This window comes from Gorilla gorilla, chromosome 19 (genome assembly GCF_029281585.2).
Source record: "Gorilla gorilla gorilla isolate KB3781 chromosome 19, NHGRI_mGorGor1-v2.1_pri, whole genome shotgun sequence".
In the NCBI taxonomy this organism is placed as follows: Eukaryota; Metazoa; Chordata; class Mammalia; order Primates; family Hominidae; genus Gorilla; species Gorilla gorilla.
Genome location: NC_073243.2, coordinates 20,252,014 through 20,279,011, shown reverse-complemented (window position 1 = coordinate 20,279,011; position 26,998 = coordinate 20,252,014). Strand labels below are relative to the sequence as shown.

At 48.5% G+C, this 26,998-nt stretch overlaps 1 protein-coding gene across 2 annotated transcripts in view; it reads right to left on the bottom strand.

Moving 5' to 3' along the window:
• The window catches only part of USP6 (ubiquitin specific peptidase 6), a 51,125-nt gene extending 25,992 nt beyond the window's left edge, over positions 1-25,133 (bottom strand). Inside the window, exons 1-24 of one of the 2 annotated variants that reach the window (XM_031003420.3) lie at positions 24,603-25,133; positions 23,104-23,285; positions 22,150-22,301; positions 21,800-21,872; positions 21,555-21,637; positions 19,802-19,841; positions 19,247-19,327; positions 18,687-18,794; positions 18,241-18,350; positions 16,951-16,999; positions 16,305-16,425; positions 15,497-15,591; positions 15,045-15,110; positions 14,481-14,580; positions 13,958-14,110; positions 12,571-12,990; positions 10,739-10,813; positions 10,098-10,236; positions 9,735-9,840; positions 7,417-7,590; positions 6,701-6,875; positions 5,789-5,940; positions 4,788-4,899; positions 3,219-3,430 (exon numbers count right to left, since the gene is read on the bottom strand). In XM_031003420.3, the coding sequence (XP_030859280.3) occupies positions 3,219-3,430; positions 4,788-4,899; positions 5,789-5,940; positions 6,701-6,875; positions 7,417-7,590; positions 9,735-9,840; positions 10,098-10,236; positions 10,739-10,813; positions 12,571-12,990; positions 13,958-14,110; positions 14,481-14,580; positions 15,045-15,110; positions 15,497-15,591; positions 16,305-16,425; positions 16,951-16,999; positions 18,241-18,350; positions 18,687-18,794; positions 19,247-19,327; positions 19,802-19,841; positions 21,555-21,637; positions 21,800-21,871 (2,643 nt within the window). In that variant the 5' untranslated portion in view covers position 21,872; positions 22,150-22,301; positions 23,104-23,285; positions 24,603-25,133. Of the gene's footprint in view, positions 1-3,218; positions 3,431-4,787; positions 4,900-5,788; positions 5,941-6,700; positions 6,876-7,416; positions 7,591-9,734; positions 9,841-10,097; positions 10,237-10,738; positions 10,814-12,570; positions 12,991-13,957; positions 14,111-14,480; positions 14,581-15,044; positions 15,111-15,496; positions 15,592-16,304; positions 16,426-16,950; positions 17,000-18,240; positions 18,351-18,686; positions 18,795-19,246; positions 19,328-19,801; positions 19,842-21,554; positions 21,638-21,799; positions 21,873-22,149; positions 22,302-23,103; positions 23,391-24,602 lie in introns of those variants that run through there. The other variant, XM_063700547.1, reaches the window with a different exon arrangement.
• Between the last annotated feature and the right edge of the window lie 1,865 nt (positions 25,134-26,998).

Sequence of the window (26,998 nt, the reverse complement as noted above, 5' to 3'; positions counted from 1 at the left end):
TCTCGGCCTCTCAAAGTGCTGGAATTATAGGCATGAGCCACCGCACCCAGCCAAGTTATCAATTTTAATGAAGTCCAATTTAATCTTTTCTTTATATGCGTAATGTCAGGAATGAATTCACCATTATTATCTTCCAAGGGCTGTTTCATTGTTTTGCTTTCAAATTTAGCTTTACAGACCACCTGAAATTGTGGCGAAAGGTAGGTGCCAAGTTTCATATGGATATCTAATTGTCCCAGCACCACTTGCTGAGAAAACTTTCTCTCACCACCCTGCAATGTTCTCTTTGTTACAAATCAGGTGTTCATACATTTGTGAACTGGTTTCTGGGCTCTCTATTCTATCCCAGTGGTCTATTTGTCTTTTCTTGTACCACTATGACATTATTTTAAGTATCATATCTTTGTGAAATAAATCTTGATATCTGGATGATATCCAATCTTGATGATATCCTCATACCTTATTCTTCTTCAAGAGTATCTTGGCTATTCCTGGTGCTTTGTATTTCCACATATGAGAATCAGCTTATCAACTCACACACCACACACACACACACACACACACACGCAGACTTTGCATTTTTATTGGGATTGTGCATTAAGTCATCTGTAGATTAGTTTGTAGAGAACTGACATCTTAAAATATTGAGTCTTCTAATCCATGAACATGGTTTATTCCTTCCAATATTTAAGTCTTTAATTTCTATCAATATTTTATTTTCTATATAGATGTCTTATGTGTCATTTTTAAAGTTTATTCCTAGGTACTTAATTTTTTTCTCAGCATTTAATTTTTTTGATGCTAAGATAAATAATATCTGTAGTTGAGTTGAATGGTCATCCCTAAAACAGTATATCCATGTTCTAACCCCTGGAACCAGTAAATGTGACCTAATTTGGTAAAAGGATGTTTGTAGATATAATTAAGTTGAGGATGTCAAGATGAGATCATCCTGGATTATCTTGGTGGGCCCTAAATTCAGTGATAAGTATCCTTACCAGAGAAAGACAGAGAGAAGGAGAAGGCCATGTGAAGAGGCAGGGATTGCAGTTATGTAGTCACAAGCCAAAGAATGCCTGGAGCCACCAGAGGTTAGAAGAGACAAGAAAGCATTCTCTCCTAGAACCTTTGGAGGAAGCCCCCACCCTACTGAAACCTTGGTTTCAGACTTCTGGCCTCCAGAAGGTGAAAGAATAAATTTCTGGGCTGGGTGCAGTGGTTCACACCTGTAAACCCAGCACTTTGGGAGGGCGAGGCAGGCAGATCACGAGGTCAGGAGATCAAGACCATCCTGGCCAACATGGTGAAACCCCATCTCTACTAAAAATACAAAAATTAGCCAGGCATGGTGGCGTGTGCCTGTAGTCCTAGCTACTCGGGAGGCTGAGGCAGGAGAATTGCTTGAACCCAGGAGGTGGAGGCTGCAGTGAACCGAGATTGCACCACTGCACTCCAGCCTGGGTGACAGAGCGAGACTCCATCAAAAAAAAAAAAAATATATATATATATATATATATATTTCTGTTGTTTAAAGCCACCAAATTTATGGTAGTTTGTTATAACAGTCCTAAGAAACCAATACAGTAGTACCTTTTTTACAATTTCATTTTCTCTTGTTGCTGCTATACAATCAATTTACTTGATCTAGAAGCCCTAATTTCCTTTATTTTATTTATTTATTTATTTATTTTTTTTTTTAGATGGAGTTTTGCTCTTGTTGCCCAGGTTGGAGTGCAATGGCACAATCTCAGCTCACAGCAACCTCCACCTCCCAGGTTCAAGCGATTCTCCTGCCTCAGCCTCCTGAGTAGCTGGGACTACAGTTGTGTGCCACCATGCCTGGCTGATTGTTGTATTTTTAATAGAGACGGGGTTTCACCATATTGGCCAGGCTGGTCTCGAACTCTTGACCTCATGATCCACCTGTCTCAGCCTCCCAAAGTGCTGGGATTACAGGCATGAGCCACTGCACCCGGCCTTTCCTTTCCTTTATAAAATTAGGACACTAAAGTCCAAAGAGCTCAATCAGCTATCTAGTGGCAGAATTAGAACTAAAACATAGGTTGCTAAATTCCTAGTTCAGTGCCCTTTCTACTCTACCGAGTTGCCACTATACCCGAAGACTACCTCTTTAACAATTATCCACTGACCACAGTTTTCAAACCTTCCTTTTTCTTTTTTACCAAAGAGTCAACCTTTAATGCAATAGTTATATATTAGACTGTCAATAAAGGAATTATGCACAACTTGATTTTGCCCAAGAACACTTGTGTCCTCTAAGAAAAAAAAAACAAAACCCAAAACAAAAAACTTTTCCAAAGCCATCCGCATTTATGTGGCAGTGAAGATGTACATACCTACATAAACACACAGGAAACATAAATTTTGTGTGTGATGGTTTTTGTTTTTTTCTAATTTTTTTAGAGACAAGGTCTCACTTATTGCCCAGGTTGGAGTTGAGTGGTTATTTACAGGTGTGAGCATCATAGCATATTATAGCTTCAAAATCCTGTCCTCAAGGGATCCTCCTAAACATGTCTGGCTTAGGAGATACTTTGTTTTTGTTTTTGGTTTTTTTTTTTTGAGATGAAGTCTCGCTTTACCACCCAGGCTGGAGTGCTGTGGCACAATCTTCGCTCACTGCAACCTCTGCCTCCTGGGTTCAAGCAGTTCTCCTGCCTCAGCCTCTCAAGTAGCTGAAACTACAGGCACATGCCACCATGCCCAGCTAATTTTTGTATTTTTAGTAGAGATGGGGTTTCACCATGTTGGCCAGGCTGTTCTCGAACTCCTGACCTCAGGTGATCCACCTGCTTCAGCCTCCCAAAGTGTTGGGATTACAGGTGTGAGCCACTGCACCTGGCCAGGAGACACAAATTTTTAAAGAAAGTAGTACTCAGATGTGCTGACTATCCTGTTGCCTCTTAATATACGGATGAGGAATGTCATTTCATACATTAGCCATCATGAATAATACTAAATCCTGGCTCTGATCACTTATATTAGCATATATAATACATTGAAAATGCATTCATAGCAACAGATTTTGAGGACAGGATAGAAAAGTAAAAAAATAAAATTTGTAAAAGTATTAAATTTTTAAAAATTAAAGAAAAAAGAGAAGAAAATGTATTCAATGATGTTGCAAAGACAGAAAATGGCTATTTCACAAATAACACTAGCAAGACTGGCAGTGAGTTGCCTAACATTTAACTAACCATTTTTCGGTGGACTGCAATGATGTAACCTGTAAAGGGGCTGTCAGGAAGAGATGGCATGTGACCATTAACCATTCCATTTGTGAAGTTCTTCTCAGTTCCACATGGCACAACAGTGTTTGGCATTCCATTGGGGATGAATATTGGTTTGGGTAGGTCCCCATTGGTAGTTAGGGTGAACATTCCATTTGTAGATGGTGAAGAGGAGAAATCTACAAATTCAAAGATAAGCACAGCATCATAAGCTTGTGGTATTTTCATCTTTGCTCTTTTCTCAAGTATCCTGAGGACCAGAGACAGTGTAGTCTCTTAACACAGGGCAGGGAGAAATCATAGTATAAATAAATCTAGATTTATTGGAAGATTTTAATTTCCAGTTTTACTTCCCTAACTCACACTTTTGACCAAATGAAAAGGAAAGAGTAACTGCTGGAAACTATTAAGCAGAATTTTTGCAGAAACCTGTATCAGCACCATGTTGTAGCACACAAACAGTTCTACCACTTGTTTTCTTTTCCTTCTGTTCGCCTTTGAAGACACCGTCCAATACAGTAACCTCTACCCAGATGTTGCATTTAAAATTTAAATTAGGCTGGATGAGGCAGCTAACATTTGTAATCCTAGCACTTTAGGGGACTGAAGTAGCAGATCCCTTGAGCCCAGGAGCTAGTGACCAGCCTAGGCAACATGGTGAAAACCCATCTCTACAAAAGATACACCATAGCTGGGCATGGTGGTACACATTTGTAGTCCCAGCTTCTTGGGAGGCTGAGGTGGGAGGATTGCTTCAGCCCATAAGGCAGAGGCTGCAGTGAGCCAAGATGATGCCACTGCACTCCAGGCTGGGTGACAGAGTGAGACCCTTTCTCCAAATAAATAAATAAAATAAAATAAAAATTAAAAATGCATTATTCTCAGTCACACTAGCCACATCTCGAGCTCTTAACAGTCCACGTGACTGGTGGATACTGTATTGGATGGCAAAGATCACAGAAGTTTCCACCACTGCAGAATTCTATTAGACAGTGATACTCTAAATTAAAACTAAAATTAGATCATCCACCAACTCACCGTCAGGACTATCTACCTACTACACGTCAATGAAGGGAGCCTCATAAAGCCCTTTATAGTTGGGGAATTAGCCTAATTAACCTAATTGTAAGTAATATAAAGAATAGACAAAGCATACTAGTGGCTAAAAGACTCAGTGAGTGATCACATTAAATTACATATAATATTGGATTTCTTTCTAGCTATATCTGTTGTTTATATTTTCTGGTAGTATGTTCCTCTCATACTAGCTGTTGCCATGTTAGTATTAGATAAAAGTTCAAAGAGATCTGAATTCCAAGAGTATATTAGCTAACAACTACCTAACTGAAGTCACTTGGGTTCTCTAAATTTTAGGTTTCTCATCGAAAAAATATGGAATAATCAGTAAGGTTTCCCTTGAGTTCCAAAGTTCTTCTGCTATAACATCCTCAGCATGAACAAATATAAAAAAGATGACAACTCTTAGACAAATATTTAAAGGTGCAGTCATGAGAAGGAGTTCTAGTTCTATCTTACCTATCTGTGTTGGACTAGAAGCTGAAATTGGAGATGCAGGGACAGGAATTTCAAATGCACACAAAAATCCGCTCACTGAGAGTTGTACTTTTTGGTTGTCCTGAGGAAAATTCTACAGAAACAGCAGCAAGATGAGAAGGGGGAGATGTTTCAGATAAAAAGGAAAAGTTCTCTCTCTAATGTATTTCAAAAGAATGTCTTAGGTCCTTTCATCCATAAAACCAATGAGATGATTGAATAATTTTTCAACTACATAAAGGATGAATGCTTGATAAAAATAACTGAAAACTAATCTCAGTTGTTGAACTATTATCTCTTTTCACAGGAAGAAGTGTGTTGTATATGACTGACTTCTTCAGTTTTGTCCTTTGTCTCAGGGATCTAAATTCCAACCCTCAGAGACGCCATTGTTGCATTTCCTATTAAGAAAATGTCAATGAGGTGAGAGTGTGTTCAGAAATCCCAAAGATGAATATAAATAATACCAGTTGCAGGAGCTTAATTTAGAGTAAGCAATATATTTATTAGATTATTTGTTTCCCCAGCTGGTTTGTAGAAAGACATGATTGGTGTCAATTTGTCTTTACTCTTAATTTCTTAGTGTGTTAAAAGACCAAGTATATATATTCATAAATACATAAAATGCTTTAACCTAGGAAGAATTCTAGTAACAGTGGTAATATAGAAGAACTGTGAAGTGTAACAGCAGCAGTCTTTGGAGGAAACCTATACTATAGTGACACAGCTAAAACACTCCATATAGGCAGCCTTACATATTTCCCTTCTTCAAAAATACCACCATCAGTATTATCCCTTTATTCTGGTAGAAAACTCTTTTAAGTTTCTGGGTTGGAAAACTTGGCATTTTTTGTTGTTGTTCAGTTTTCGTTATGTTTTAGTATCTCTCTTGGTCACATAACCTAACAACTGATCATCATAATTGAGAAAAATGTCATCTTTGAAGGATAGAATCAAAAGTTTCTTAGAGTAGTTAACATTACCTTTATGTTGGAATCATGTACTTCTGCTAGTAGGATTTGTTCTGAATTAAGTCCACAGAGATCCCTCAGCTGTTTTTTTAAACCTGTGTACTTTTCATCCATATTCAGTCTTAGTCCATACCGTACAGGGGTAGTACCATCTAACTTAATGACTAGTAAAGAGAAAAGATCTTTTATCAGTAAAATGCAGGTTTCATTGAAAGCCTTAAATGCTGTGTACAGATATATCTGACCTGTAAATATAATAGCAAATATTTCAGCCTAGAATTTTTATTTTATGTGTAAACACTAAAACAGATGGTACTTAGGGATAATATTAAGTGAAATCAGTATTTTTTTGGTGTTCATCTGACATAAAAGTATGAGTGGCTTTGCAGGGTTTTAAAGAGAGTTGCTGGCATATTTGAAACCAAAAAAACATGCCCCAATCTACATCTTTCAAACCTCAAGTCATGCCTAAAATTAGGTTGCTTGATTATAATATGCTGACTACCAGTCTTTATTTGTAAACAAATAACTATGCTTACAAATCCAGGCTATTTAAATAAAGTAAATTTAGGCCGGGCGCGGTGGCTCACGCCTGTAATCCCAGCACTTTGGGAGGCCGAGGCAGGCAGATCACGAGGTCAGGAGATCGAGACCATCCTGGCTAACACAGTGAAACCCCGTCTCTACTAAAAAATACAAAAAATTAGCCGGGCGTGGTGGCGGGCGCCTGTAGTCCTAGCTACGCGGGAGGCTGAGGCAGGAGAATGGCGTGAACCCGGGAGGCGGAGCTTGCAGTGAGCCGAGATCGCGCCACTGCACTCCAGCCTGGGCGACAGAGCGAGACTCCGTCTCAAAAAAAATAATAATAATAAAATAAAGTAAATTTAATGGAATCAAGTAATTTTTCAGAACTTTGTGACCTACCTGTTATTTCTAAGTCCATGTAACTGTCCATTGGTAGTGGCAAAGACAAAAAATTGAAAGGGTCAAATCGGACACTTATATGCCCACATGTCTTGCATTTGACTTGAGATCTTAGCTGCCCATGGAACAAATCCACAACAATTGATCTATTTCTTCTTAGATGGTTGTCCCAGGCCTAGCAATAAAAAAGATGAGAATTTTCTCTCAAAATCCAAAAGAGAGGCATTTCTATATAAATTCACAGAAACTGGTTAAATATATTGGATTTAAAAGTAAAGAATATAATCCTTACTCTTCATTTAACATAAAATAATAAATTGAGATGGAAAATCCTATTTTTCATTTGTTCTTATCAAGGTAACAATGGTAAATATTAAAGTTATTTGTCCATTAATAAGTATAAAGCATGCCTATTGGTCACTGTATGCATTACTTTAGCAATTACGGGGACTCTTTAAATTCCACTGGATAATTATTCCTACATCCAGTCCCATAAAGTTTACAATGTGAAATGGCAACAGTTTTCTATATTCATTAAAGGTATTTTTGTTTTGGCATTATCACATAACAATTAAGCATAGAAATAGAAATTCCTTAATTTTTGCAGTAAAATTCTGATCTCAGAATAGTTTAGTTTGCATTTAAGTTGTGCTACATGTATTTGTGGCCAGAACATTTTGTCTATTGCTTACATTAGAAACTCAAAACTGACAAACCTCTGCAGCTACTTCCCAGTCTGGTCGGCCATCACTCTCCTTCAGTTCCACATATGGCTTTTCATGGACTCGGTTGAGATCTTCATGAAGAGCGTCCAAGAGAAAAGCCAGAAGTTCTTGGGAGTCTTGTTGCTGAAACCCATCAAACCTGGGAGCATATTTTGCTATGGTCCGCTATAAATATAAGAGAAGTCACAGTCATTATTTCCTACCCATAAAATTTGGAATGAACATGTCCTATAATCCAATCAGAGCCATTGTAAGAAAATAAATAGTATAGTACTTAGTCTGCCTCCATTTCAACAAATGTATTTTGGATAATCATGAAATCTTTTGAATCTTAATGTCAAATGACCCAAAAAAAAAAAAAAAAAAAAGAGAAGTATTTTGGCCAATACTGTGTCCTCAGTTCAGTATCATGTAAGCAAACTGTTCTTCAGGCACATAGATGTTATTTAAGACAGAAATATTAAAACAGCATTTGCTCACATGGAAAGACATCCTGTTCTATAATGTTTTACACATTTTTATATGCATATAAAATATGTATATTTTATAGGTACATAATATATACACAACATGCATAAAATAATGTGTATATAATAATACATAGCATGTATAAAATAATATGTGTATATATTATTTTATATAATGTAATGTTGTCTTCAACAATTACATTTTCTGGTCTTGTTGCATCCTAACTTTTATTAACTGCATTAGAATTATTTAGAGGATATAAATTAATTAGAATAGTGCCTGGCAAGAGGTAAGTAGTCAAATGTGTAGCTGTTACAGTTAATAATTTGTAATATAAAAAGCTTTTGCTTTGTATTTAACTAAAAATAATGAATAATCCTAACTTCACCAAAATCTACTACATGTGATATTAATATAAAACTTATATTCATTAGTTTCATTCATTCATTCTTCTACTTTTTTTTTCTTTTTGGAGACAGAGTCTTACTCTGTTGCCCAGGCTGGAGTGCAGTGGTGCGATCTTGGCTCATTGCAAACCCCACATCCCGGGTTCAAGCATTTCTTGTGCCTCAGCCTCCCAAGTAGCTGAGATTACAAGCATGCACCACTAACCACTATGCCTACCTAATTTTTTTTTTTAATTGATCATTCTTGGGTGTTTCTCGCAGAGGGGGATTTGGCAGGGTCATAGGACAATAGTGGAGGGAAGGTCAGCAGATAAACAAGTGAACAAAGGTCTCTGGTTTTCCTAGGCAGAGGACCCTGCGGCCCTCCGCAGTGTTTGTGTCCCTGGGTACTTGAGATTAGGGAGTGGCGATGACTCTTGACGAGCATGCTGCCTTCAAGCGTCTGTTTAACAAAGCACATCTCCCACCGCCCTTAATCCATTTAACCCTGAGTGGACACAGCACATGTTTCAGAGAGCACAGGGTTGGGGGTAAGGTCATAGATCAACAGGATCCCAAGGCAGAAGAATTTTTCTTAGTACAGAACAAAATGAAAAGTCTCCCATGTCTACTTCTTTCTACACAGACACAGCAACCATCCGATTTCTCAATCTTTTCCCCACCTTTCCCCCTTTTCTATTCCACAAAACCGCCATTGTCGTCATGGCCCGTTCTCAATGAGCTGTTGGATGCACCTCCCAGACGGGGTGGTGGCCGGGCAGAGGGGCTCCTCACTTCCCAGGAGGGGCGGCCGGGCAGAGGCATCCCTCACCTCCTGGACGGGGCGGCTGGCCGGGCGGGGGGCTGACACCCCCACCTCCCTCCCGGACGGGGCAGCTGGCCAGGCGGGGGGCTGATAATTTTTTTTCAGTAGAGACAGGGTTTTGCCATATTGCCCAAGCTGGTCTTGAATTCCTGGCCTCAAGTGATCCACCCACCTTGGCCTCCCAAAGTGCTGAGATTACAGGCGTGAGCCCCTGCGCCCAGCCTACTTCTTTGTATTCTACAGATATAACTATCTTAGTTATGTTGAAAATGTATTGGATTGGATGTAATTAATAAGACTCTGAGGTCCACCTTGCAGTTAGAATACTGCTAATAGTGAAGTATTACCAAAAAAGGTTTACTCTTCATATAAGATGTTTGACAAATTAGTAAAATGAATGACATCCCAAATTTAGAGTGTACCTTTGGTCTTTATCCTACCCACTGCATATACAGTAGTATTTTGCAAATATTTAAACAAGCAAAAGAATTTGGCCTCTTGTTTATACCAAGTGAAGGATCCAAAAAAGTTCATTAAGCTAAAAGGCTAAACACAAAAAACAAGTAGAGAAAAATGATTAAACAACTATTTAGGAATTAAATACTTTTATATTATTTTAACCTGCTTACCCGAAGCTTTAATGGGGCAACACTCTTCTGAGTTCCACTCCAGAGTTCCTGCACTAAATCACCATAGCATTTAGCCATATGCCCCTTCATACCAATGGGATTTGTCCTAGAAGTTTGAGAGGAAAATTTGTTGCCAAAGATTCTCATAAATCACAATCATGTGGGCACAAAGATGCCTAGCATCTCACATCAAAATATCTTTTCTTTTTGAAACAAGAGATGTATTCCTTGGCCTATTTCATATTAAATAGGGCAAATAAGATAAAATCTTCCTCCCGCAGGGTGACAAAAGAGGAAATTTAGGTGATAGTGGGTTTATATCAAAGTCACAGGTTAAGAGGCCAGTGACTCAAGAAAGTTTACCTGTTGAGTTCATAAAGATGTCTCCCTGAGATAAAATACTGTGTCAGTGGCTGTGTGTTACTAACGCACTGGATGCTTGAGTTCATGAAGCATGTGTTTCCCAGGTTGCTTAGACCTGTGGCTCCCTTTTCTGTGGGAACTGGAACAAACAATATGAGAACCAAAGCTTAGCTGTAGTAATATGCCATGGCACAAACAGTTACTTATATTCAATGAAAAGATTTTTTATAACTCTCATAATCAGCTAAATGGTGCTAATAATTCTCTAGCAGGTCTTTGAAATGCTAGAGAAGGCTTTTCATGGTATGTCTGGCAACAGTGATGATCCATGCTCATTTGTAACCCAGAAGCAGCAATTATTCTTTTTAATTGCTATGATTTTTCAAAATAATTCAAACAATTCTTCTTCTAGCATGTCTTTTAAAACATATAAATTATTTAATTGCAGAGTTAGAAAGAAATTTAGAAAATAATTTGATGGTGGGTTTGCCAACATCAAATGCTGCTTCAGGAAAAAAGAAAAAGAAGGGCCCTAATTACTTTTGAACTAGAAAACCAAAAGCTGTTAGCACTTTAATAGTTGAGAGAAGAAAAAAATACATTTAAAATAATCTCTTTAAAAAATAATACTGGAGACTTACCCTTTTGTCTATCTATTTTACTACTATTTGCTGTAAAAGACATCTCCTCAGGCCAACTCATATCTTTGTTGTGAACTGGAAGGACAGATAGGAATGTGTTAATTTCTTATCTAATTTACACCCACTCGATTGCTTCTGTTTTTTTTTTTTAAAGACATCTTATTCCTAAATCAGAAGTTTTAAAATCTAGTTAATTTTAGTACATGCATTGCTTAATGATGAGGTTACATTCTGAGAAATGCATCATTAGGTGATTTTGTCTTTGTGTGAACATCACGGAGTGTACCTACACAAACCTAGGCTATGTATGGTATAGGCTGTTGCTCCTTGGCTACAAACCTGTATAGTATGTTACTGTATTGAACACTGTAGGCAACTGTAACACAATGGTAAGTATTTGTGTACCTAAACATGTTAGAACATAGAAAAGGTACAACTAAAAATACAGTATTATAATCTTATGGGACCACTGCAGTAAGCCATGATTGCACCACTGCACTCCATCCTTGGTGACAGAGTGAGACTTTATCTCTTAAAAAAATTTAAGAAATTCAAGCTAGAGCAGCTGATGGATATTGAGGCCTAGATTCACTGTCAAAAGTGTTTCTCAAAGGGTGCTCTCCAGAACACCATGGAAAACTCATTGACTGTATAAGTTTGAAAATCCCTGCCCACAGGTCTACCCTTGTGTATGAGCAATCAGCTCTACCATTCAGCCCAGGTGTGTGTTTACTGGACCATCTGCAGGAAGCTGAAGAGGCATGAGCTGAAGGCAGAGGGTGAGTCTGAGATGGGATCTTAGGACAGGTATGAGAAGTTAGGTGAAAATGGGACAATTATAGCCTTAATAACCTTAGATAATAGTTCACATTATTATTTAGTTAATAGGATTGTACTCCCATTACATTTCTTAATTGTTTTTTTTAAGAGATACTGTCTCACTCTGTCACCCAGGCTGGAGTGCAGTGATACAATCATGGCTCACTGCTTCTTGGAACTCATGGGCTCCAGCAATCCTCCTGCCTCAGCCTCCTGACTAGGTGGGACTATAGGCACATGCCACCATGCCTGGCTAATTTCTTTGACTTTTCTCTAGAGACAGGGTCCACCTATGTTTCCCAGGCTGGTCTCAGACTTCTAGACTCAAGTGAACCTGAACCTCCCACCTCGACCTCTCAAATTACTGGGATTACAGGTGTGAGCCACTACACCCGGCCTAAACTTTTTATGGGCCATGCTACTACAAAACGTCATTATTAGGGGCAGCTGGATGGAAGGTGTAGGAGGACACTGTAGTGCCTTTACAATATTTCTGTATATCTAAAATCATTTCAACAGGAAACATTTATTTCAAAACGTGAAGGTGGTTATCCTTCCATGAGTTTAAAGTACAAAGGCAGGCTCATGGTGTTGTCAGAATTCAGAATGCTGGTTGTGGGGCTGGGGGTGCTGGGAGGGGGCTGGGCATGGTTGGCTTTGTGATCTGGGGGCTGGTGTGTTCCATCTGTGCATGTCTTTCAAGCTGCATGCTTTCTTAATAAATTTTCATAAGTTTAACAAAAAATAAAATGAGGATGCGAAGCCTGCTTGGGTTGTTAAGCCTTGGGAAATTATCCAGCCATGAGCCCTGGCCCAGATGCTTCTAGAAGCTTGGAGGGAACTGAGAACTTTCCAAGTAGAGGTGGCAGAGGCAAGGCCCTGAGGTGGGAGTGCACTGCTGCTCGTCCCTAGCTGCGAAGGAGGTGTCCCGGTCGGAATCAGTGCTGGGTGCACTGCAGGGCCGGGAAGTCCATGCCCACATTGTGGCTCAGTGCAGTGAAAGCCAACCTCACCCCCTCTGCAGTGTTCAGCCTGCCAGCAGGTGGCCAGCTGGTCCTCCTGGGATATGGCACGGACCCAGCAGCTCCATTCAAAATCATAATGGGGGAACCAAGGGCCCCCTATATCCAGGTCCGTTGGGAGCTGGGGCGTCGACTTCCACTCCAAGAATCTCCAGGAACCCTGAGGTCCTCCCTGAGCCGGGGCCGGGCTGGGCACACCCTGAGTGCCCACAGGGTACGTGTCTTCCCGGACAGCCCCACCAGGACAGGGTGCGGAAAAACGAGGTGCCCATGGCGGGGAAGCTGAGCAAATGGGCCGCTGGAACTGGGCTGGTGGGCCTGGAGGGGCCTGCCTATACCCCTTGCAGAGGGTCTTCCCACCACGTGAAGCCGGCACAGGCCTGGGTGCCAAGGACCTTTGCTTGGGTTTGGCTGAAAGGAAAACAGACATGGTCAGCATCTCCAGCATTTCCGGGCTGGGCCCCACCTGCCTGCATCTTTGGAGTCCTTGGGGTCTCTGTGTGGCCCCTGTGGTCTGACACTGATGACATGCCTGTAGTCTGCTGATCCCAGAGGGAGGGGTGTGTGCTGCCTGGCATGGGGAAGCCGTTGGGGCATGGTGGGTGGCTCCTGGGACTGCCCCCAGGGTTCAGACTGGCTGGGGGCTTCCTGCCACACACCTTCGTCCCAGGGCTGTTAGGCCTGGGATATGGCCCCCAGTCAGAACTCAAGTGGGAGGGGCCTTGGATGTCACCCAGCCCCTTGCCACCTCACATGGGGACCTGTCTCCGCAGTGGGTGACTGGGCCCGGACGTGGGTCACCCTCTGCCCCCCTGGGCTGCCCAGTCCATGCCAGGACTGACCGTTCCCACATCTGGCTGAATTCTTGGCTCTGGCTCTGGGCCCGGGGTCCCGCCTGTGCCCTCTCCCTGAATGCCCTGTGGGTCAGGGACACCCGATTCCCTTGTCTCCCTTGCTCAAGACTTGTTGTCCTGGCAACCTTGGAGGAGCGTGCAGGAGTGAGGGGCCTCTGCTGCTCTCTGAGGCTGTGGGTGCTTGCAGGGAGGGGCGGGGTCTCCCACAAATGGGTCTGGCTCATCTAGTAACTTTGAGGGCCCTGTGAGGGAGAGAGCGAGACACCGTGGAAAGTGGGAGGGGGCTTGTTGGAGGGTCTTGCCCACATCCCTCTCCTGCGTGCACAACACATCCAGTATACACGCACTGAGTGCCTGCCCTGAGGACCGTTGGGCCTCCTGTACTTTCTTAGAGTCCAGGAGGAAGAGGAGAAAGAAAAGGTGAAGAGGAAGGCCCAGGTAGTAGGGTTGCTGGTCCGGGGCACTCGCCCACTATTGACTGCCCCAGAGGCTGACACGGGAGGGGACATGGCACTGGAGCCCACCTGGGGGTGGCAGGTCCCCTTGCTTCCTTGTTAGTTTCTTCGTAGAGGCCCTAAGATGCTTGAGCACAGTGTCATCGTTCATGGCCCAGGTATCGAAGAATTGGTTCCGCAGACGTGCCCACAGGCCACACCTGGATGTCTTCATGAGGCGCTCTAGGGACAGGGTGGATATCAGGCCAGGAGAATTCCCTGGGAATGGTCACAGCTCATACCCTGTGGCCACTTCAGTCTCCCACTGGGCGGTGCCGGATCCTTTTGTGGCTACCCCAGGCATCCAGATGTACACAGGAGACTGTGGCTGGGGGGTGATCTGGACAGGGAAGTACTCACCACACTCTCGACTTTCATCTGGGTCATGTGGGGGATGGGCTCGGTGTCACAGTGCCCTGCCCAGCCCACCTGGCCAGACCTCCCTCTGGGCCAGAACAGAGGATCATGAGGACAGTGTGAGGAAGCTGCCCTTGGGCCAGTCAGAGTCTGACTGCAGGGCTCCCCAGGCCCCACTGGGCACACGTAGACTTACTCTGCTGAACCTTAAAAGCCATGCTGGTTATTGGCATCAACACCTGTTCTCCTTCCACCAAATACACGTCCCACAGGCGCAGGGTGAGCCCGAGAGAGATCTGTGGGGACAGCAGGTATGAGAGAACCTGGCCCTTCCAGGCTGGGGCTGGTGGCTTGAGCTGCGCACACTGGGGCTTCAGTCTCCAGAGTCAGTGACCTTCCCCATGAGGGTCACCTGAGCCCTCCAGAATGCTGAGTCAGAAAAGGTCTTGCAACTTCTCATGGGGGGGTACTCATTTGAGTGGGGATGTGGCTCCTGGAGAGAGGGGCTTGCCCAGGGCTTGAGGCTTCCCTGAGCCCTCTCAAGTTGGGTCCTGACCCAGTCTGCCCATGAGGCTGGACCTGAGTCCCAGCCATTGCCCTGGGATGACCCCTCTTGGGCAGAGGGTTTTGCTTGTGTGTCCTTCGGGGACCCGCCTGAGCCTCCTGTGGGCTGGGAGTGAGCCAGACCCCCGGGCTGGGGAAGCAGGGCACTGCAGGGCAAGGAGGGTCCCTGAGCCAGGGTCTCCCTATGCCTCCTTACCCCGTCAATCAGGTTCCGGAGAAGGCAGCCTAACGAGGAACACTGCCCGCATAGACCTTCCGTGTCCTGATGGGATGAACAGAGGTGCTCAGGGCCCCCTGGGCTGCCCTAAAAACCTCCATCTTCCAGGGCCTCTGAAGACCTTTCCCCTAGTGCAGAACACTGGGCGGTATCCAGAACTCCCCACAACACTGTCCCCTTCCCACACTCCCGGTGGACACACTGCCCTTTGCCCTGCTCTGCAGGAGCTGGGCCCCGATCCCTGTGTCTCTGTCTGCTCCAGGGCATGAAAGGAAACCAAATCCCAGCCCATGGAGAACCCGACGTCCCAGGTCAGGCCCTAGCTGGGACTCCGCCAGTCACCAGTCCCACAAGGGGCTCCAGTCCCCCTGCTCCTACAGCCCCACGGGAGGCAGGGCCTCTGAGAAGAGCCGAGGGGACCATAAACTCACCTGATGCCACATGGTCTTGGGTTGTGACTTGGGTACCACATGCTCCTGTTGGTCTTGGAGCCCCTGGACTGTCCCACCATTTGGGCTGTGGAATCCTGAGAAGCCCCCAGCCCATCATGAAATCAGAGCCTTCCCCCAAGGTGTGGAGCCATCAGCTCAAAGAGCTGGGCAGCTGCAGAGGCCCCCAAACCCCAAGGCCTCCCACCCTCCCATCTGGTGACCCTACCATGCGGCCTTTGCCCTGGGGAGGTGGGACAGGAACATCTCCTGGAGCCTGGCTGGAGGTTCCCCTGGAAGCCTCCTGGGCCAGGGTGCAAAAAGGGCAAGCCTGACTTTGAGGCCACAACAGAGCGGCCAGAACAGGGTGGGTGCTGGGCTTCCTGGTCATCTCCTGGAAGTGGGGTCGGGCCAGGGGACACGGGATGGTGAGATGCTGCCACCTGGGCTTGGTCAGCCCATTTGTGGGCACCAAGGGCAGCAGGAGCCCAGGCAGCTGGAGGGCAGGAGGACCCTCAGGGAGGGGAGAATCAGCTGCACAGAATCAGAGCCGGAGGGTGTTGCTCCAGGACACAGAGGGCGGCCATGGCGAGGATGAGATGCCCTCTGCTGATGGGGATGAAAGGCATCTGACTTGGGTTGTGGGGGTCAGCTGCGGACTCCTGTGGGACCCTCAGCAGAGACGTCCTAAAGGCTCCCAACAAGCTGGCGGCACAAGGAGTGTGCCTTGGCTGAAAGCCGAGATCACCTGGCCACAGTGGCTGTCCCCGGGTCTGGCTGCGTGAGGCCCCACGGGCAGCTGTTCACCTACCTGGCAGGGAGTGCCTCTCACTAGCCAGCAGCTGCACCAGTGCCCAGAATGCGTCCTCCTCAGGCAGATAAAGGAGGAACAAGGCGGCGATGTGGCTCAGGTCCCTGCAGTAGCCCACCTCCTGCAAGAGCCAGAGTCACCATGGAAGGACATCACCTGGGAGGGCTGAGGTCACCTGGGAGGACTCATGTCATTGGAGAGGGCAGAGGTGACTGGGGAGGCTTCCTCTGAAGAAGAGGCTTCCTCAGGATGCAAATTCATTTCATGACAAGAGCAAAGTCCATCAGGCACTTCAGCACCTTGTCCAAAATGTCTCCTGAGAGCACCGTCCTGCGTGTGACACTGCCAAGCTCCTTGGCTTTGGGGCAGCCCCAGGAGGAGGGCGTCATTTCTTGTTCTGAGAAGTGGTGGTCAGGCCCAGGTGACACCAGGAGTCCAGGCCCCAAGTCCTTTGTGTCTCAGCTTGACCCCTTGAGACCACCCCCTTGCTTGGAGGTTTATGCCAGCAGTGACCTAGAATCCTACCTCCTATATCCTGGTGAGTCGCAAATACTAACTTTAAAAGAAGCAACGACACCCCCACCAGACACCCACTCCTGTGAATATGGAAATACAGCCTGGGAACCTCACTGCCGGGAATACTCACCGGGTTATACTCCGAATAGGCCAGGAGGATGTAGAATAGTTCCCTCTGCCTAGGAAACACAGAAAGGGGGCTATGGTTTGGTTTGTGCAGATGCTGTTAGTTTCACTTTGTCTACAAATCCTAACAAATCCCATTTCAGGTTCAGATGATTCACCAGATAAGCAGTGAGCTCTTCAGGGCCTGAGACTGTTGAAGAAATGTTTCAGTAAAATCCACATCTGTGACATGCAAATAGCCCAGTTCTACAGTGAGTTGACCGATCCTTTTCACGCTGAATGATTTTTTTTTCTTTCAGTTTGCACACACACCAGTTCAGTCTTTGGGTGTACAGTTCCTCCATGGTTCCAAACCAATGTGCAGTCTCCCGGCCACCGCTCCAGCCCCTCCTGGAGCGACTCCATCATCTTCCAAATCTCCAGGGTTTCCCCTATGCACCCAGCCTCTCCCTGATCCGTCAGCCCCTGGCCACCCAGACTGCTGCTCAGTCCCTATGGTTTGGCCTTTTCCAGAATGGCCTAGGAATGGGAATCCTACTACGGTAGCTTATTGGGTCTGGCTTCTTTCCCAGGCATCTAGGATCCACCCACGTTCGTGCAGGCATCACTGGCTCGTTCCCTTTTCTCACTGGGTCTTCCGTTTGAAGGGAGGACCAGCCTGTCTCTCCCCATTCCCGTGTTGAAGGCCATCCCCGAAGGCTCCATGTGTTAGTGACGAGGAATCAAGCAGTGAATCTGGCATGCAGGTTTCATGTGGATGTCATTTTCAAATCAGTGGGTTCAATGTCTGTGACACCATGGGGATGCGTGGTTCAAGTCCATTGAGCTTTGTGAGCCACTGCCCAACTGGCTGCCAATGTGGCTGTGCCATGTCATGTTCCCAGCAAACCTGGATGACAGTTTCCAGGACCCCTAATTCTCCCAGCATTTGGTGCTGTCAGTGTTGCCTGGGGAGGCTCATGGGCCCTCCATCCTGCCACGCTCCCGTGGGTCCTACCATGGGTCCCCGTGGGTCAGGGAGAGCACCTTTCACCATTGCGCATGATTTTCTTTGCTGTGCTGTTTTCTGTCTCCTCAGGATCCTCCTGGGTTCTGGCTTCACATGTTCCAGCCTGGCCCAGGGCTTGGAACCAGGGAGGTGCTCGGTTCATGGTGCCGGCTGCTCCCTGGGCCAGGAGAGCTCTTGGCAGCTCTGTCATCCCTCCTGGGTGACCCTGGCTTCTGCTCCGGGGAAGTCCCCATCCCTCTCGTTCACCCCATCTCTGCTGGGACCGTGTGGCTCCCGTAGGCTTACTTGGCTCCATATCGGTCCCTGAAGAAGACATGGTTCCGGAGAGTCCTCCTCACATCCAGGTCGATGTGGTGGATGTGTTCAGATGACCTCTTGCCCCTCTCCTTCATGATCTGTGGGGCAGGGCCAAGAGGAGGAAGCAGCCTCAGAACAGATGGAAGACTCCCTGCCCCAAATGGCAGTCAGCCCACAGTCAGCACTTCGGGAAGGAAGGAAAGAAGGAAGGTTTCCTTCTGCAGAAAGCTGCTTTTTGGCTTGCTACTGAGGCCAGGGAGGGTCACCACAGCCGAGTTTGTCTGTGGTGACTGTGTCACTGTCCATGCCCAGGATGTGCATCTAACCAACCCCTCCCACCCCCCCACCCCAGGGTGGGCTTGACGTTCCCTCCAGCTGGAGACCTGGGCCCCTGACACGGCCTGTCCTGTTTGTTGTGCTCTGGCTGAGCGTACCTGGTATCTTCCGGGGTTTTTCAACTTGATTTCCTGAATGTTCAGGAGGACTGACCACACCAGGCCCCGGATGTTCATCGGAATTCCCTTGTACACTCGATCTACGAGCTGTGGGCAGAAAAGAATCTGGTGTCACAGGCCATGGGGTGACCCCAGTGAGGACCAGAGCCTGGGGATTCTGGAAATTGTCAGTTTTAGCCCCATGATTCCTCAGTAGAGGTGAGATCAAGCTGGGACAGGGTCTCCCTTCCCAGGACTGAAAGAGTGGATGGACACTCAGAGTCTAAACTCTGATCCGAACCTTTTCCTTCCTTCGGGTCACCAGGGCATCCCTAGCCTTGAGCTCTGGGTGGTCCCAGCCCTAGATTCAGATTCCCTCCCAGCAAGGTGACACTTGCACGAATAGGCAGGCAATCCGGCGACCAGGCCTGCAGTCCTCTGGGCAAGGACCGTGTGCCACCCGCCCTCTGAGAGGCTGACAGTGCCAGGCCACAGCCATGGGTGCCTGTCCCCTGTTTCTGCAGAGAGTGCTTCCAGGGGCCTCTCCCTCCACACATTACTTTGCTACTGTGCTTATATGTCTCCCATTCTCCCAGCATTTCCATCCACTTGCTCGTTCGTGTCATCTCCCGCCGAATTTTCTGTCAAATGAGGCATGTTGGAGTTAGCGGAGCTGCCAGGCTTCCCAGAGCCGCCCGTGGATGCTGAGTCTTGGGCTCTGGAGCCCTGGTGGGACCCAACTGGAAGGAGCCAGGGAAGGGCAGACCCTAAGGGCTGAGAGCCTTTGAGCAAGTGAGCACCAGTGGGCTGGCTTTGGGATCCCGGGACATGCCATCCTCAGGCCACAGACACACCAGTCTTAGGTCCCAGCCTCTAGGTGGGGTCCTGACACAAGCGCGCAGCCACCCCCCAAGCCAGGACTGTGGTTCTCACTTTGGAATTTTATCAAACTGCCAAAGTTACAGCAACTTGGGGTCAGGTCTCTGCTGCCCCTCCCAGTGACAGCGTGTTGCCCTCACCCGCCACCGCCCAGGCCAGCTGCTTCCTCTGCCTCACTGACCACCTGCCCAGTCCCTACGTCCCTGGACCAGCCCCTCCATGCATCAGGCTCTTACCTTCGCCTCCCGTGCAGTCACAGGAGGCAGCTCCGTCTCACTGTAAGGCAACCCAGGCAGAGCTGAGGACGTGCACAGGGCCTGGAGCTGCCCAAGCCTGGAAGCCGACCCCCAGAAAGGACTGGCTCTGTCCCTATCCAGCTCAGGGCTCAGCCCGGGAGAAGGCACAGGGAAGGGAGGACAAGGGCCTTCCTGTGGCGCTCACTCCCAGGAGGGGTGGGACTTGGGAGAAGAAGGAGTGCAGGGACAGCCTGGCTGGGGTTACTGGGGCCCCTGGCATGGGGGGTGGTCAGGCTGCACAATGGGGCTGCCCGTCCTGGACTTGAGGTGGTGCTTTCTGCTGGAGCTGAGAAAGGTTAGCCCTGAGATGGGATGGGGGCCACCCAGCATGGGCGACCGGGCCCTGACAGGAGTCCCTCAGGGAGTGACCACATCACCCCGCCAGGGTCAAGGAAGCCTGCCCTGAGACCTTCCCGTTATACTCTGGGTGCACTAAGGGCCCATCCCACTTGACAGCCCCAAGGCTCTTGCAGGTTCTGACCTCTCAGCATCCACCTGCCTCTCCCTGCATCTGAGCCACACACCCTGCATTTCAGAAGTGGCACAGCTCATCAGCTCCCTCCCACCCTACCTCCCCTGGGATCCTCTGTCTCTCCATCCTATGATCCCTGAGGGATGGGCTCCTGGCTGGGCTCCTCTTACCTGGCCCCAGATCCCTTCCCAGCACCAGACCCAGGGTCTTTAGTCACAAGCCCTGCTGCCTCCCTGGCCACACCGTGAGAGGCCCAGAATGGGGCCCTGCCCATCTTCTCCCCCATTCCCCTAGGGCCACAACTCCCAATGTCCCCATGCCTTTCCCCCTTCCCCATGGGGACAGTGAGGGCTGTAGATATAAGGACATGGGGGAGAACAGGGGCAGGTGGGCCCTCAGAGACCTGCTGGACAATAGCCCTGAGGCTGGCCAAGCATCCACCTGCCTCTCCCTATACCCGAGCCACACACCCTGTGTTTCAGAAGTGGCATGCCTCATAAGCTCCCTCCCACCTTATCTTGCCCGGCATCCGCTGTCTCTCCATCCTATGATCCCTGAGGGATGGACTCCAGGCTGGGCTCCTCTTACCTGGCCCCAGATCCCTTCCCAGCACCAGACCCAGGGTCTTTAGCCACAAGCCCTGCTGCCTCCCTAGTCTCACTGTGAGATGGCCAGAGCAGGGCCCTGCCCGTCTTCTCCCCCATTCTCTTCGGGCCAAAGCCCCCACTGTCCCCACACCTTTCCCCCTTCCCCATGGGGACAGTGAGGGCTGTAGCTCTAGGGAAATGGAAGAGGACAGGGGCCGGTGGGCTCTGAGAGACCTGCTGGACAACAGCCCTGAGGCTGGGCCAGGTGTCTCCTCACCCTGTGGCCACAACCCTTGGATCTCACTGGGGTTGTCTCCTGGTAGACAGGACCAGAACCTCAGGCTGCCCCGCTCCTCTTGTGCTCACTTGCCAACAGAACTGCTGAGAGCCCAGGGGCCTGGCCTAGCCCAGTCTCCATTCCCACCAGCTCCCTAGATGGGCCTTGCACCTCTGGCCTAACAACCACCTCGGGCTGGACCTGCAGGGGAGCCAGGGAGGAGTTCTGACCCTGGAAAAGAGGTTGGCCCGGCCTAGCGAGACATGTCCTGCATCAGAAAGGCCTTTCTAAAAGCAAACCCATCCCTCAGCTGAGACAGCTGCTTTAGGGGTGAGGGGAGCACAGAGGACGACTCACTGCAGAATGCCAAAACGATCAATGCTGCTGTAGATTCCAATGGGCTCAGGCCCCTTGTCCTCTGGCAGCCCAGCTCGGTGTCCCTGTAACCCAGAGGGAGCCTTGGTGAGGGGTCCAAGGTAAAGGGTGCAAGGGCCTGGGGGTATTGGCCACCCGTCCCTGCCCTGTACTCCTAGGGAACCCAGGACCCTTTGACCAGGGCACACTGGAAGAGCCCTCCCTCCAAGGAGCAGACCGAACTGTACCTTGTCATACTTCATAAGTATGTCCTTCCGCTCCTGTGCCTGCAAACTATCCGCGTTCTCTACCATGTCCATCCTGTGAGACAAAATTGTCTAAAGGTTACACTGTACTCGACAGCTTCGGAGAACACCTGAACCGCTCCCACCAGGCTCCCAGATGCTCGCTGGTTGTATAACCTTCATTCCACCACTGCACTCCGGTAAAAAGGGGCCAAACCCCGTGGCCCACACCTCCATGGGTCTCTGCAGTCTGAAGCCCCAAGCAGGGGTGGGCATCTTCCCAAGGACTCGAGAAGAGTGGGACCTGGACAGAGAATCCCGTTGTCCCCATATGCCATGAAACGGGCACACACCTGCCCCGGCAGGTTGAATGGTGTCCACCTGCCAAGGGTGAAGAGCCTGTGATGGTCTATTCCAGGGATGTGGATGTGAACTGTGGTCAGGCACCAGAGGTCTCTACGATCGGCCTCCTGGGATGTTCAGGGCCACAGAGATGCCCAGTTTCCTACGGGGAACAAGATCTCTCCTGATTGCTCCGTTCTACCCCGCTCATCACTTGGGCTACCATGCCCCTTCAGTCTAACCAGTGAAGCTGCTTTAGGAATAACACCATTTGAGCAGGAGTGTGTTTGGTTTTGGGGATGAAAATGATTACTGTCTCCAAAGCAGCCACTGTGCTCATGGAAACCATGTCTCTCAAGGAGGGACTGTGGACTCCACCATTCTGAGCTGTCCCCACAGGAGGGGGCTTCATTTTCCTGGGTCACTGATGAAGAACAGTGGGTCCTTGCTCCTGGAGAACATCTAGATGGACCGTCCCTCCTGAGAATACTCAGGGCAAAAGGAAAGCGAGGCCAGACAGAATAAGAAATACTTGGGGAGAGCCCCAGTGCCTGGACCCCTTTGAACACAAGGGAAGATAGTCTCCCCTCAGCCAGCTCTCCAGGGCTCCTTCACTTTCCACAACTGCCCAAGGGCAGAAGGCTCCCCATGCCACTCCCAGACAAGGGACTGTGTGTGTCCAGTGGGTCCCACAGTGACCATCAGGACCCAGCTTAGGCCCCAGGTGTGTTCTGAGGACCCTTCCCTCCTCCCCACCCACAGTGGATCCATCCCAGTGTCTCTGCCAGGGCCAGGCTCTGCCCCATTGGGATCGGAAATCTGGGCAGATTTGGGATCTAGAGCAGGGAGGTCTCAGGGTTGAGGCCTGAAGTCTAGCATGGCACACAGCAGGGCTGAGAGCAAAACCCAGGGTCTTGTCTGGATTCCCAGGCCAGTTACTGCCTCTCTGACCCCAGACGGCTCACCTGTCGAATGGGTACATTCGGGAACAGCACCCACTCTACGAAGCCACCATGAAGACGAAAGAGAAAATTGTCTACACGGGCAGTGTAGAACGGGCGCCCGGTGAGTGCTCAGGGATGACCCTCCTCTGTAGCTGCCCAGAGGCCAACACCGCCCATACCATAGCCACTGTCCCCAAGTCAGCCTGGAGGGAAGAGAGCAGGTCACACTCACCTGATTCTGATGAATCAGCTGGCCTGGGTTATGCCTCTCAGGGAGAAAACCTTTGAGTCCACAAAACCGCTCGTGAACACCACTGCGTGTGTCTAACTGCCGTAGAACACAGACGCAATCTGGAGAGCGGATAGGTGCTAAGCACCAGTGACATTCTGAGGTCATGGCACGCATCACAATGGGGCCTTGCCCGGGTCAGCAGGGCCCAGAGTCAGGGTCCTCCGCTGCCTGAGGCGTCAACATGCCTGCCTGCAAAGTGTTTGTGCACGTGCGTGCACATGTGTATGTGGGTAAACATGTCTGTGCACGTGTGTGTTGCTTCTCTGGCCAGGCCCGGCTGCCCCACTCATGTGTGCACCCAGTTCCTCATCACTGTCACCCCCAGAGCCCAGGACCAGCATCAGACCTCCCTGACCTCAGCCCTCCCCGCCCAGGGTGGTCCTGGGATACACATAGGAGTGGAGGGAAGTGACTGCTGCTGTTGAATCTCAGAATACAAAAGCTAATACTATTACTTAATGGTATTTTTAGTATCTGTAATCGTCTTTTTAGTGTCTCTAATGGTATCACTTTTTCATTTCTGATATTTTAACTGGGTATTTCTCTCCATGACCCTTGGATATTCTAGCTAGAGGATCCTGTGGGGAAAGTGCCAGGCACACAGTAGGGGCCCACTCTTCTAGACATGTTATCTAAAACCTGGCTCAGCTGTCCCACCCAGGGCCTAGGGGATGCCAAATTCCAGGGTCCAGAAAGAGCTTGGGATAAAATGAACATCCAAGGGGAGGGCTTTGACCTGGGCTTAGTCTGCCTGTGCCATCCAAACGGAGTCTCAAGTCCTGAGACAGGGCGTCCAGATGCCCCAGTGCAGGGTCCCCCTGATCAACACCTGCTCCCCTGTACTCATTAGCAACCTCACCCACCCTACTCTCAAAGCACACTTGGCCCTCGTATCTGGGAGCTCTGCAACTGTGGATTCAGCCAACAGCAGATGGAAAATATTCAGAAAACAAATCGGATGGTTGTCTCTCTACTGAACATGTGCAGACTTTGTTCTTGTCATCATTCCCTAAATACAGTATCACAACCATTTATATAGCATCTGCATTGTATTACACATAATGAATAATCTAGAGATGGTCTAATGTATACGGGAGAATGTGCATAGCTTATATGTAAATACTAGGTCATGTTATGTCAGAGACTTGAGCATCCATGGGTTTTGGCATCCCCGGGGACCCTAGAACTAATCCTCCATGGATACCAAGGGATGACTATATAAACTCACTCAGGAAGGCTTCTCACTGGAGGAAGGGCCCAGTTCAGGACACACAGGGACATCTCCCTGGACTGCTGTCCATTCATCCATCCATTCATCCATTGTCTCCCCCGACTCCCCATCTCAGATTGTCCCAATGACAGCCCTAGCAAGAAGAGACAAGAAACAAGTTCACGTTGTCCAGTTTTGAGGTCTTGGAAGAAGTTGCACCAGTATGAGAATAGTGGGTCAGTTTTCTCCAGGATCCAGAAAGCATATCAGGCAGCCTCGGGGTGAGGAAAGGAGCCCAGCCTCTCCAGCAGCCACACAGACCTGCAGTAGGATGGGGCTGGGACTGGTTTGGGGTGGAGGATAAGTGACAGCCAAGGTTTGTCAGCCTGCAGAGGGGTGGCTGACTCATGGACTAGGGGCTGCGGAGCCCAGTGGTTGCCCTTAGTTCTTGGATCCTGGGAGACTTCTGGAGCCTGGATCTGGACAGCCTAGGGGTGGAGGTGATGAGGGGCAGGGGTGGGACAGGAGGCCTTGCATGACAGCGTGCAGGGCAGGAAGCCAGCCAGGGGCTGCTTTGCAGTGGCTGCTCCCATCCCCATTCCCACCCCAAACCCACCCCTCCCCCCACCCTGGTGCGGGGTCAGTCGTGTGCAGGTGTCCTCTGCTTTGGCCTCAGCAGATCCCAAGATGGAAGCTGGCAGCCACGTGGGCATGTCACTTGCGCCAGCTTTGTCCTGCAGTTTCTGCTTCCTGGAGCGTGGGGCGCCCACCCAGGAGAGCATGGGCACACCCCACACCTCTCATTTTGAGGGTGCTGGGAGGTGGGGGACCAAGGTCCTGCAGCCCTGTGCTTGTGCCGTGAAAATTAGCCTAGGAGTCCTGTGTCCAACCGTCCACGTGGAGCCCCAGGAGCCTGAACAGTGGCGTGAAGCGAGATGAGGAGAGAGAGAGAACTGGAAAAGGAGAGAGAAAGAGAGATGAGGAGAAGGGAATGAGAGAGAGGAAGAGAAATTGGGAGAGAGACAGAGGAGGCTGAGAGGATAAGGAGGGCGAGAGATGGGGAGAGAGACACAAAACGCAAAGAGACAGAGAGAGACATGCATGAGTAGGAAGTCGAGTTACTCTTGATCCCGGTTCCCAGTGAAAACTGTAGGTCACCGTCACCTAACCACACATGCAATAAAGTCTTCTGCCTGCTGCTTAGAGCCCTGAGAACCCCTTCTCGTGGAGCATAAAACCTTTGACTACTGCCCTTCCTCACTGCATTTTTGTTGTCTCTTCTGGTGAACCGTGATGTCTTGTCTATTGCCTTCCTGGGCTCAAGGATCCATAAAAAACCGACGCCTCTTTTAGGGAGGATCTGCAGTGCCTTCCACTCACTAGGCTCCCCAGGAAACTTGCGCACCTGGCTTGGGCCCTAAGCAGCTTGGTACATGCTGGGGCTCTGCTTCTCTCTTTCAGTAAGAAGGAGAACTAAGAAAGAGACTGAAGCATGGTCTACGGAGAAGGCACTTGTGCAAACACCAGGAGAATGAGGGTCCTGAGTTGTCTTCGTTTCTCCTAAAAGCATGCATTCCCGGCTGGGCGCGGTGACTCATGCCTGTAATCCCAGCACTTTAGAAGACTGAGGCGGGCGGATCACCTGAGATCGGGAGTTCGAGACCAGCCTGACCAACATGGAGAAACCCCATCTTTACTAAAAATACAGAATTACCCAGGCATGGTGGCACATGCCTGTAATCCCAGCTACTCAGGAGGCTGAGGCAGGAGAATTGCTTGAACCCAGGAGGCAGAAGTTGCAGAGAGCCGAGATTGCGCCATTGCACTCCAGCCTAGGCAACAAGAGTGAAACTCCATCTCAAAAAAACAACAAAAAAAAACCCACGCATTCCCTCCCAGGCCACCCTAGTGAGGGCATGAAACACAGTGTGTGTGTGTGTGTGTGTGCGTGTTTGTGTGTTGCAGGGGTTACAGTGGACAGGATGTGGGAGGGCAGCTGCAGCTCCAAGCTGTAAGTCTTTCTGATAGAATGCCTAAGATTCCTTGGACCACAGCAAGAGAGTGTTTTCATTTGCACCCATTTTTATTAGCATTTAAACCTGTATTTTTTGTAGCATGTAAACTTTAAGCTGCTTAACTATTCCTTAAAGCATTTACACCAGTGGTTCCCAACCTTTTTGCTACCTGAGACCAGTTTTCTTGAAGACAACTCTTCCACGGACCCGGGAGAAGGGGAAGGGATGATACGGAGATGATTCAAGCCCATTACATTTATCGTGTGCTTTATTTCTATTATTATTTCACTGTAATATATAATGAAATAATTACACAACTCACCATAATGTAGAATCAGTGGGAGCCCTGAACTTGTTTTCCTGCAACTACGTGGTTCCATCTGGCAGTGATGAGAGACA